General features: G+C 36.6%; 1 protein-coding gene across 2 annotated transcripts in view; it reads left to right on the forward strand.

Annotated features, from left to right (window-relative positions):
- LOC117291174 (golgin subfamily B member 1-like) overlaps window positions 1-12,582 on the forward strand; it is a 99,327-nt gene that overhangs the window by 16,330 nt on the left and 70,415 nt on the right. For both annotated transcript variants that reach the window (XM_033772750.1, XM_033772751.1), the window contains exons 6-13: window positions 1,081-1,156; window positions 1,945-2,103; window positions 2,882-2,978; window positions 3,563-3,613; window positions 3,964-4,014; window positions 5,568-5,645; window positions 6,047-6,103; window positions 7,473-7,532. In XM_033772750.1, the coding sequence (XP_033628641.1) occupies window positions 1,081-1,156; window positions 1,945-2,103; window positions 2,882-2,978; window positions 3,563-3,613; window positions 3,964-4,014; window positions 5,568-5,645; window positions 6,047-6,103; window positions 7,473-7,532 (629 nt within the window). The remainder of the gene's footprint in view (window positions 1-1,080; window positions 1,157-1,944; window positions 2,104-2,881; window positions 2,979-3,562; window positions 3,614-3,963; window positions 4,015-5,567; window positions 5,646-6,046; window positions 6,104-7,472; window positions 7,533-12,582) is intronic.

Genomic DNA, 12,582 nt, shown 5'->3' on the forward strand with positions numbered 1-12,582 from the left:
CCTATTTTACAAATATATCTATTGTGTTTTTATTGTAGAATGCACACTGGAAAACAATTTGGATGGTTATAATTGAATTGAATTGAATTGAATTTGTGAGTTGAATTAAATTCATGAATTGAATTTAATTGCAAGAACTGTACCATTTGGTCGCTAACGGCAGCGGTGTTTGACCTTCTTTCATTCACATAAAGAGGTCAAAGTAAAGTTCAAAATTTCCAGATCTGAAATTTTCCAATGTAGCATGCTTTCATACTGTATCCCAATATATTTAAAACAACTTTTTTTGTTTCATTTATTTTACTTATTATTATTTATGTATTATTAATGTCTGGGCATTTTGTGATGATTATTCAGAAATGAGTGGCCTTTTAAGGGTTTATGTTTATACTCTTTAGCACATTGATCACTTTTTAAAATTATGTTTAGACATATTTGTATTGATTTCTGGTTCGGTGAAAATTCTGAACATTAATCCCTGCTTAGTATATCTCCGTCAGAAGTATTAACACTCATTTTGTGTAATTTCATTATTTTCACTCTCAATTTTGTGGCTGCACATTTAGAATTGAAAATAATGACATCAGGGTTTGCCCTTAACTTTTTCAGCAACTAGCCAGGACCAGTTAGGTAGCTTGTCATTTTACTGGTCCACCAACTTTCACTAGTCCACAACTTTTTCACTAGTTACACGTAGCATGTCATTTTACTGGTCCCCCAACTTTTTCATATTTTGGGATTTCCTTTCAACAAACAGGGGACTTGAAACCATTTTCACAGTCAGTGGTTTACTTGTCCAGTAAAACTCGTAGCACACCTGAACGAACAATCTAAGTTTAAGTTCCAGCCCACAGCTGGCCACCTACACATTTTGATTTTTGTTTACACAAGCACTTCACACTCCATTTCTACACGCCTGACCTATTTTGAAAGGTTTCTATTGTAAAAACACAACACTCTTTGAGGGGGGGGGGGGGGGTGGGGAATGGTCTGTCGACTACAAAACGGAAGTCCTTATTTGCTGGTTTGATCGTTTTCTGCTCCTCATGAGTCTGACATCTTATGTTTAACATCTTACAGGTCTGTTAGATGCTTCGCTTGACTTGTCTGCATGTAGCTATGGGAGTCTTGAAGCACAAGGAGGTGACTCACCACCGTAAGTCCCAAGAAAGCTTATTTTATCTGTTGGGGTGAGACCGAGATCGGTAGCCGGTAGACCTTTATGTAGCCAGGAACAAAAGGGAGGTTGAAAAAGGGATCAGGGCTTACTTTACAACAGGTGTTTAGTGTTGTTTGGTCAGTAATTGATTTAATAATCAAAATATTTTCGAGAGATAACAAAAGGACGGATTGTTAATATTGTTTTCTAAAATGTATACAACTTTACACGCAAGAAGTCTTAACAAGAAGAAGTCTTTTAACCCAGGTTTAATGCCTGCAATAATGACAGTGAGACTGACTTTGACAAATACTGTGCTTGGCTCCAAAATGAGAAGCCATTAAACTTTATTGTATTTTTTCCAAGGTTAAAGTGGTTGATATACTACTTGAACTATCTAGTTCCCTTTTTGTATTATTCAATATTTACTATTAGACATGATGATAATTTCCGTAGGTGGTGCCCAATGGCCGACACAAGTCCATATACCAGCACTTTTAGACGTCGTTAAAATTGTTGGTTACAGGGAAATTACAACCATATTTTATTGCATGCATTGGTATTCAAATGTCATGACAATTTAGCTGTACCCTAAAGCTGCTTAGATTGCAATGTGCAGCCCATTCAGAAACATGCTTGTTTCAGTTTCATTATTCAGTCCACTGTGATTTACACATTTACTACAAGACAAAAGGGATCTACGCTCGGCATTTTGTTAACTTAATCATGTTTTTAAAAACCAAAACGAACCTTGCTTAAAGGAATAATTTCTGTACCAATGACAGGGATATGTCGGAGTTGCAGAATCAGATTGAGGATCTACAGTTCCAGATTCGTAAACTGAGTGAGCACAATGGGAAGTTACAGACTCAGATTGAGACATCGGATGATACCAATGATCAGTTGATGTGCCAGATTGAGGGTCTCAAAGGAGAACTCAAGAGGTAGGAATTTGGGCTTTTTGTCTCTCTGTAGACAGGTGCAAATATGAGACCAGTATTCTTCTTTATTCTAAATATTTCTGGTAAAGAAACCGCGGATGCCAAGAAAGCCTCATAAGTGAACTTGTACTACAAAAAGGAACTTCCCAAACTACTTTGTTATGCATCACTGAAAAATACAGTCCAATTATTTGTTGTGATAACAACACAGTGTTATCTACATGATTTAAAAAAAACAAATACCAAGTGCAGTAAAACAACTATTTTTTTACAAAACTGATTTTGTCTTGTTTGATTGTTCATGATTGTTTTTCCTCTCTTGAGTGGATTTATACGACTCTAATATCAATAGTCTTAAAGGCAGTGGACACTATTGGTAATTACTCAAAATAATTATTAGCACAAAACCTGGTACTGAGAAATGGGGAGAGGTTGATAATATAAAACATTGTGAGAAACGGCTCCCTCTGAAGTAACGTAGTTTTCGAGAAATAAGTAATTTTCCACGAATTTGATTTCAGGACCTCAGATCAGATTTAGAATTTGAAGTCTCGAAATCAAGAATCTGAAAGCACACAACTTCGTGTGACAAGGGTGTTTTTTCTTTTATTATTATCTAGCACTTTCCACGACCAATTGATCTCGAATTTTCACAGGTTTGCTATTTTATGTGTATGTTGATATACACCAAGTGAGAAGACTGGTCTTTGACAATTACCAATAGTGTCCAGTGTCTTTAAATTATGTCTGTCTTATCATATCTCTCATTACATCTTTGTAGTTTACAGCAAGCATGGCAGCGCAGTCAGTCAATCAGAGATGAAAATGAAGAACTGAAATCAAGCAACAAAGAATGGCTCAAGAAATACACCATCATGGTTAGTCCCTATTATTTCCTAACCTATATACACAACTTGACAATGACAGTGCAACCAGCAGAGTTTTGTGCCCACTGGCTCTCATATTAATTCTATAGTTGGATCTATTGGCACATACCACCATAAAAATACAACAAGGTTAAAGATTAAGCATATTTTTATTTATTTATTTATTTGTAACCATTTTTAAATGTTTACTGTTTGCAGTATTTTCCTATCTTAAAATGATATAAAGAGCGGTGATTGCTAGGTTACCAGTTTCTTGGGTGCTAAGCATGTTTGTTTGGTCAACACTTTGAATTGTGATTGTCTCCAATGGTGGTATTTGTTCAGTTTGTTAGTCGCCAGTGGGGGATCGACAGCCCCCCCTGTCACTCCCCCCTCCACCTCTTGGCCCCCTACCCCCCTTGGCCCTCCTCCCAAACCCAACAATGAGACCGAAAAATAAACTAATGATACGTTATCTCAAAATCCCCCGAAATTATGTATTTTCAATTTCTAGTTTTGCCACTGGTGTTGAGAGCCGATAACTTTATAATTTGACTTCAATCTTTGGTTGATTGTTTTTTTTAAAATCATTTCAGCAAAGAGAGAATCGCTGTTTGGATGACAAGTTTGTTAGTTTGCAGTTAGAGGTTAGTGTTTCTATTTTATAAAAGATAATAAAGTTAAATCAAAATAGAGAAAAAGTTGGAATTTTCTGAAATTATGTTTATAAAAGTTATTTGACCTGTTCAAAACTATTCACATTCAAACAGAAAATCTACAAATTCATTTGTCATTATTTAAATTAAAAAAATGTAATTTTTTGTCATTGGAACTTTTGTTTGTGGTCTGAAATAACTTAGTTTTTGATGAAACAAATACTAGTTTTTCAAAATTGGTGAAAGAAAAGTCAGTCTTGAGTGCAATATCAGTGTCAAACAACTTAAAGTTGTCCAGTTTTTATGCATTTGTTAATAATTGTTTTAACTTTTCTGTCTAGGCAAGTAAAAAACAAGAACTAGAGACCAAACTGCAAGAGATACAAGAACAGGTAATTCTAAAAAAAAAATTAAAGGCAGTGGACACTATTGGTAATTACTCAAAATAATTATTGGCATAAAACCTTACTTGGTAAAGAGTAATGGGGAGAGGTTGATGGTATAAAACATTATGAGAAACGGCTCCCTCTGAAGTGACGTAGTTTTGGAGAAAGAAGTAATTTTCCACTAATTTGATTTCAAGACCTCAAGTTTAGAACTTGAGGTCTTGAAATCAAGCATCTGAAAGCACACAACTTCGTGTGACAAGGGTGTTTTTTTTCTCTCATAGTTATCTCGCAACTCTGACGACCCATCGCACTCAAATTTGAACAGGTTTGTTATTTTATGCATATGTTGAGATACACCAAGTGAGAAGACTAGTCTTTGACAATTAACAATAGTGTCCACTGCCTTTAAAGCTTTTGGACAGTCTTGAGAATAAGCTAGGGCCAACATTGGCTTTAATTATGTTGTTTCATATTAAAATAGTAAAAACAATTGCATTTTTTTTAGGATACTTGTTTGGTTTTTAAACCTCTAAGCTTTAAATTCATTATTTTAATTTGTATAGACTAAATAATTACAGTAAGTTGACATTTATGATTTTCAATGGTTTAAAAAATAAAATCATTTTAATTAAAGAGCTTTATTTTTTGGTGCAAATATTTGAAATGGCAAATATAGAAATTAAACAAACATTGCTTGAGAGAATATCTCATGAGATGTGAAATTGGTGCAATGGAGAGTGAAACAATCAGATTACAGTGAAACCTAAGCGGAGATCTTTCATTTAGACAACCTTATAAAATTTCACAATGACTAAACATGCCGTTCATTGATAACGTTCAGTCTTGCATATATAATATTTGCGTCAAGTCAATGTACCAAATAGACTCTGACATTTTGCAGACACTTTTAACAACCTACCTGTCACATTGTGACTGTTGCAGAAGTAATTTTTATGCAACACAAAAGTACAGTGACTCACGTTGCAGTAATTTTTTTATGTTAAAATGGTGTAAAATATCATTGTACCATGATGCCCTTACTGTGCGAAATGTTGTATTCAAAGAACACATTTGTGTATGGGTTGGTTTCTAGTTCATTATTACTAACAGTTGAACAACCTCAAACTGTTGAATGGCTTCTGACTAGCACCACCGAACAAAGATATTGACAAAATAGGGAGACTGGCAACATTAGGGGCTAGAGAGCTCAGTTATGTTAATCTGGAGGTCGCAAGTTCAAATCCTGCTCTAGTAAATTTGTCTTTTTTTCAACCCCAATTATGGGTGCGTTCGTTTAGCTTCCCTGGGTCGACCCTGGTCTGCCTCCCTGTGCGTTCGAATAGCTTTGACGTCATTCCAGGGGCTCACCCGGGTCAGCTCCCAGTGCCGTTACCACGAGAGGGCTCTTGTCAGGGGCTCACCCGAGTGAGCACAGAGGGTCGACCCAGGGAAGCTAATCGAACGCACCCAACATTAAAGATTTGCCCTGTTCGTTTTCCTTGTGGCTTAATTCTAATTATTTTAATAGTTGTGTTATTTATGTTGTTTGTAAACAGCTTAGTATTAACATCGCTGATGCTGAAACCCTGCAGGAAGACCACCGTCGATTGCAAACATCCTTACAAAAGAAAAAGGTGAACTATTTGAAAAGTTTAGAGTACTCTAAAATTCTGTATAAACTAATGCACTCATCTTTTTAGTATCAACTGTGTAGCGTGTTGTGGCTGAACGGTAACGCGCACTGTTCACGAGCTCTGGTGTTTGTGATCAATAGAATGTGGGTTCGAGTCTGGCCCAGTCTTGACACTTGTGTCCTTAAGCATCAAATTTAATTATTATTGCTTCGTCCTTCAGATGGGTCGTAAAGCTGTATGACCCCTTAAAGGAACCTATTTAGTTTCACCTTTTGCTTAGAGAAGGGGTTTATTATTTTAGACAATTTAAATAATTTGTTTTTGTACCATTTCAATATAAAGAAAATGGGTTTAAATGATCTCAACATCATTCTAGCTCTCATTTTATTTTATACCTATAGCATCAATGTGAAGAGACTGAAGCTCACCTTCAGGTCAAGAATGCTGAGCTGGCTGAGGTATGAGATGACTTCATCATTTTTTTACTGATATTCTTCTTTCAATTCCATTAAACTTTTATTTCCATACTCACTACAAGAAAAGACAGAATCAGTGGGACAACATTTATATGCAGTTTTGGTTTTACCCATTTACATTGATATGTTTTAAAACTGTATAGACCTTATCACGGTGTGGCCATGTTGATTTTACTCCATTCCAACTCATTGTAGTAACCAAACTGAGGCTGGACGAAATAATAGTCTGGTGCCATGTTTGTACAATGAATGTTAGCATTCATTACTGTTATTGGAAGTAGGGAACATGATCAAGATGGTGACAGCGTGATAAAGGTCTATACTGAGTACTTTCCCGAGCTCTGTGAAAAAAGTCACAGGCGTATTACAAAATTTATAGTAATACAATACAAGCAAAGAGTTAACATGACCAATGATAATGATACTGACAAAATGTAACAGAATAAGAAGTGGATAAGGAGGCTATTTAAATAAGCCCTAGGCTTGTTGGGGAACAGCCCGAAATGTAATACAGACATGGTATTAAGTTTCTATGGGAGAGAGTGTCCTCATTCCAGTCTAGTTGGTTTCCCATCAAACGTGTTTTATTTAGGAGAACATTGTGTATGGCTCACATTGTCTCGTTTTCAGAGTGGCTCATTTTTACACATTTTATAAATGTTAAACTATGCAAATTTGAATAGTGTCTGCCTTTTTGGTGTTTTATTATCCAAATGAATAAAAACCATACAAAAGAAGCCAAACAACTTTACAAAGTTGTTCAATATAATTTGACATAGTTCTATTTTCAGAGATAAAAACACAACCCAAAGTTTTAGTTCTTATTTTCATACATCAGTAAGATATTAAGTATCTTTGAGCTGTGTGTTTATTAATGGCTTTATCAGATTTTATTTGCTCTTCCATCCATTGGACTGGTGTACAGATTATGCCTGCAGGAGTTTAGGCTCTGTGGCTCATGCAAACATGTGATGTCACAGGTTATATGATCTATATTTCATGAATTATGGAAAAATGTAAAGTTCGTCTGGACTGAAACTCTCGTGTGAAACTAGAGAAGGGACTTGAGTTTACCAGCACAACCAGGACCCAATTTCCTACAGCTGATTTAAAAGCAGAAAATACTGCTTAATTTGTTTCTGTTTAGCAAAGTTAAGCAGGATACCAGCCACAGATAGTACATGTGAGATGTTACTTCGGTTGGTAACCTTATTCTGATAAACAAAACTTTGTTTTGCTTATTTAGCTACATTTTGTGCTTGAGCAGCTCTATGAAATTCAGCCCTGCAGTTCCTCCCCTTGAATGAAATGACAGATTAGCGTTGAATAGTTCTCTCTGTTGTTATTGCAGAAAGCCAAGAGATGTGAAGAGATGCAAGCAAACCTTGAGGAACTTTACAATCTCAACCGGGTAAGTCATTCAATCTTATCACGACTTCACGTCACAAACGAGGCATTCATTTCATTTACCCTGACAAAAAGGAATACTACTTGCTGGTAAACATCGTTGGCATGGAAATCTCAAAATGTGTTGGCGGGAAAACGCAGGTGTGAAAACGGAAAGGTTTGCCAAGTTAATTGTGTGTTGGGGGAGGGGGAATGGGAGAATAATCATTGTACAGGAAGTTGTACGTGGCGGACTTTAGTATGGGTCTCTCATGATTCACCTGTTCCCATGTCAACACTAACTGGGAACTACAACTAATATTTAGATCATATTTGGAGCACTGAGGTAGTTTATGCTCAACTAAAACTTAATTTGAGAGAAAACTTGGATAACTTTACATCAGGCATGACTTTCTTCTGTGGGCCACCAGAAATATTTGTTGTTAATAATTAACCTGAAAAGCCTATTAGAGCCCACACCTGTGTACATATTGGACAGCGCTTGTAGTCAATAAAGTCTTGTCCCTGAACCATATCTTGACTGTTACATGTAGGCTTAAGAAAGGGAAAGTTCAAGTACATACCCTTTTTGTACATACTGTTTTTTAGTGAGGCACAGTCCACTTTTCAAAAAACAAAAAAATTAATAAACTCTGATTTTTGTGGAAAGTAAAAAAAAGATGACATTAACTCAGATTCTTGTATTAAAATTAGTTGAAAGACTAATTAAGTATTATTTGACTATCTATGTACAACAATAAAGTGAAGATAAACTCTTGAGTGATATTGAACAGTCTTAGGCACAAGTGAGGATGCTGTGTAGAGTGATGTTGGACTATTTAAGACGCACCATCCTTGTCAAGATGTATTCTGAGTTATCGACTTTCTCAATGTTCACATTTTATTCCCAAAATTACAGCAATGTTAATTTTTCTGCTCAGCTGCATGCAAGCGCACTGATATAATGCATAAATTTGAAATTGGAGTGATGTCACGCAAGTCACATTTCTAGGCCGAATATAAACAGGTTGCATGTTGGTACATGTGTGGGCCTGAAATCTTACTCTATGACAAAAGTACTTATTTCACAAAAGATATGTGAAATTCATACAGCAAAGCGCAAATTTTCCATAAACTTTCAAGCAAGGATACGAAATATACATCTATGGCATTTTTAAGGTGCCACTACATCAAGAACGCAGCGCGTTATACATTTTGATACACTTCTTGAATTTGCATAAAGAGCCAGATAGTCTGGTCTTGATAGTGAGTGCATTCCACGGATCAAAATGTGCAAAAGGAGAGACTTGATGCAGACTTAAAGAAGCTTGACAGAGTTGGGTTCCATAAGGCGAGTAGTGTCAGATGCTGAGCAAAGGCTTGAGCAACCTGGCAAGATGATAAATAGCCAGGTGCTGTGCTGTTGAGGCATTTATACATAAACCAAGATCTTTGAGGTTATCCTCTCCCTAACCAGCAGCCAGTGAAGTTATTTTAATTAAGGTGTGGCATAGTCATGCTTTGATTCAAGACAGAAACTAAGCATTCAGAATCTAAGTGTCGGATATGTTACAGGTGACACTAGATAAGCAGGTGCATGCTCCTCAGTGACTTTGTGTTGCTACATGTACCTCCGGTACAGGGTGAAATAAGAGGAAATGAAAGTCATTAAAAATCTTGTTTGAATATCACAAAGGAAATTAAAAAAAGAGCCACAATACAACATTAGTTGCTCGTTCTGAATGGACCATAAATTGGTTCATATCAGAAGCCCATATGATTTGCATTAATCTGTTTTTTTGTGAGTGAGATGATTAAATGTGAGTCTCAAGGATTGCTATTAAATACACAATGCATATTTCATGGTGTGGATCGTTCCATCAAACTGATCGGTTTTAATCCCTCTTGATACTGCAAATTATCAGCAGTGGTCAAAATATAATTTTTGTCTGATCCTGAAATAATGTCCCTGGGCACAATTAGATTGAATTAGCAGGCTAGATAAACTCAGCGCGGTTATCTGCTTTATCTCTAGACCTTCTCTCGACACACGGACAGACAACGCAAAGTTGTCCTGTGGGAGATTTGCTTGAGAAATCTTTTGGTGGAATTGATTTCAACGTCTTGGGTTTTAGCTTCAAGGAATTTTTTTGAACTCAAGTTGAAATCATAATTGTGTGAGATTAATTTTCAAAGGAGATATGTACTGATATTCTTGTAAGGGCAAGGCCGTTTTCCCCCTTATGAAGGGGGTCATTTCAAGGGGCACCAATACAATAATAACAAATAATGGAGACTTTTAATGTGCCATGTCTGTCACATATGACACTCTTGGTGCAGAAAACTATTGACATCTGAAAAAAATACAGTTAACTGAAGGTGAAACAATCAGTTGATAAAGATGGGTTTTGAGTTCGTTCTTGACTGTGAGGTAGGAAGTCTCTGTTTCATGGGGAGTGAATTCCAAAAGGAAGGACCAGACAGATAAAGATCGGTTTCACCAGGAGTGGTTGTGTGAGGAACTCACCAAGATGATTTGTGTCGGAGGAATGGAGGCGTCGGTGTGGTTCAGGACGTTGTTGCAGCTCTTGAAGGAAGGTGGGTGCTGTGCCATGTATGGAGAGAGTGGAAAACCAGGACCATGGAAGCCATTTCTTTTAATGTGGCCGAGTGGATAAGAGCACCAAACTCAAACTCTGGTGCTTCTGTTCAGCAGAGTGTGGGTTTGAATCCCGGTCGTGACAATTGTGTCCCTGAGCAAGACACTTAACTATAATTGCTTCTCCCCACCTAGGAGTAAATGGGTACCTGTGAGGGCAGAGATGGTTCTTGTGAATTAGGATTACATGTCACTTTGATGTTTTAATGTAAGGATGGTGTTAAATCTCTATGGCAAGCCGACACCTTTCTCAAACTTGGCATTTTAGTCACATTTAGTCACACTCTCTTAAAGGTTAGAGCAACACTCCTCAGGGTAAACAAACCACCTTTGTGCCAGTTTCCAGACTGTGTTATAACTTACAGTTTCCTATCCACATTTTCTTTCGTTGCTACACGCTAAATTATTTATTCCCTTCTTTCTTTGTCTTCTCTCTACGGGGCTCTTAGCTAGTACAAGGATTAAGTTAGCTTTTTTGAGAGTCACAACTAGAATTTATAACTGAAAATTAAATAATTGAAATGAAATTACATCTGAAAACTTTATTAATCTCCTAAGCTCTAATAGTTTGTTAAATTAAACAAAACATAAACATAAGACCTTAAAAATCTGTAAGATACACTTTTATCTAAATTCAGACTTGTTATGTGTGCCTAGTAAAACAAATTGTCATTTTCTCCGTATGAAGAAATCACTCACTATTTCACTAGCACCGAGGATACTGTTTCCAAAGCTCCTTGAAAACTTTATTTTCAGGGTTTAACTAAAAGGACCATTTCAACATACAAGCATGGCTTTAGACTTTTAGTTAGCAATGAATCTCACTGAAGTGTAGCCTTCTGTTCTTGTGATGTTATCTTTCATATAAAAAAAAACCAAAAAAACACCTCTGTAAGTTAGATTCCGTGCAGTTTGAGTAATTTATTCATGTTTTCTCTCGTATATTTTTTTAACTGTTCTTTCGGAGAAACTTCTGTTCTTTGCAAATATTCCTGGGTACCCAATACATGATTCTGTTCCTTCGGATAAATACAACAATAATTTTGTGTATGAATCATTCATGTTCCATGCTCAATAAAAACGACCAGTATGAGCACATGATATCAGCAATTACACATCATGCACGTTGTGGCATTATTTCCCGAATCCGCCGCCAATTAAAGTTTTTAGTTTCTACCGCACATTGGCGGTCAACCAAATCGTTGATCTGTACCGGCATTTTAAAGCCAGCTTTTGTGAACTCAAACACACTTCATAAAAACACATGTAGTTACACGCACACAGTTAGTGCTTGAATTGCCTTTCCACATCACAAAGCACGATCTTGCTCAATTAAAAATTAGGGGGGACTTTCCCATTTTCCACTGGGACACGAATCATAATCGAGGTGTGATATCATTTCTGTATAATCTACAAGCTATTTACAGCTGGCATCTGGTAGTTTCCCCCATGATTAGCTACATCCCTGCTTGCTTAATGGTACGGTCCGCTGTATAAACGATGACAGTTCTCATCACCACTTGAGCAACTTGTGCCAGTTGGCTTTACTTGTAGTGTAACTCAAACCAAGATGTGTTGAGTTTGAGTCCACAGCTGGCTATTTCATAGGACTATCAGCTGGGACTGTCAGCTGGGTGTGTTAGTTCTTCACAGTTTGTCTCTTGGATTTTTACCTGTTCGGATGTAACTCTGTAAGGGACACAGTTCTGACATGCAGTCATAAAGCGTAAAGGATGACAACTTCTAGAATCTAAGGATGACTTGGAATACGTTGTTGGTTTAATACAGTCTTCAAGGTCTTCGCTCCGGATCCTAATCAAATAAAGATGCGTATATCTTAGGAGTTTAAGCGGAGTAATGTTGGAGTTTTTCGCTAGGAATTTGTATACGTTGTCATGCAGGTAAAATTGGCTGACTGGGAAATGTGCTTTTATGTCTGTGGAGAGGAACACTTTTAAGATTATAAGAAAGGTTGATGGATGTTTTAAAGATCAGTTAGATACAAACTATGATATCTTACAACCTAACGTAAAATTGTTAAGTCATTTATCTCATTAACCATTACCATGCCCTGACTACATTCATACAAATATGTATTTTATTTTTTCGTTTAAAATTAATCAACAAGAACAAAAGGACCATCTTGAAATTTTGAGTTGTTTGAAGCTATACACTCTCTCCGATGAATGTAGAAGTAAATGTGTACCTTGACTTGAGTTAGCAAATGATGAGAGCCTGTGGACGTGCCTAAAGCATGCAGACAATATCCGTAAATGTCAAAGCCGGGCTTGAAATTAACATTGGACAGCAGGCCAATTCTTTTTGACTCCCATAAATGGCCGACCGTGTTAGTCGACAATGTAAAAGGAAAACCGTGCAATTTAGAGGCATGTTTGTGTGGATCATTGTATTCTAC

This window comes from Asterias rubens, chromosome 6 (genome assembly GCF_902459465.1).
Source record: "Asterias rubens chromosome 6, eAstRub1.3, whole genome shotgun sequence".
NCBI lineage: Eukaryota > Metazoa > Echinodermata > Asteroidea > Forcipulatida > Asteriidae > Asterias > Asterias rubens.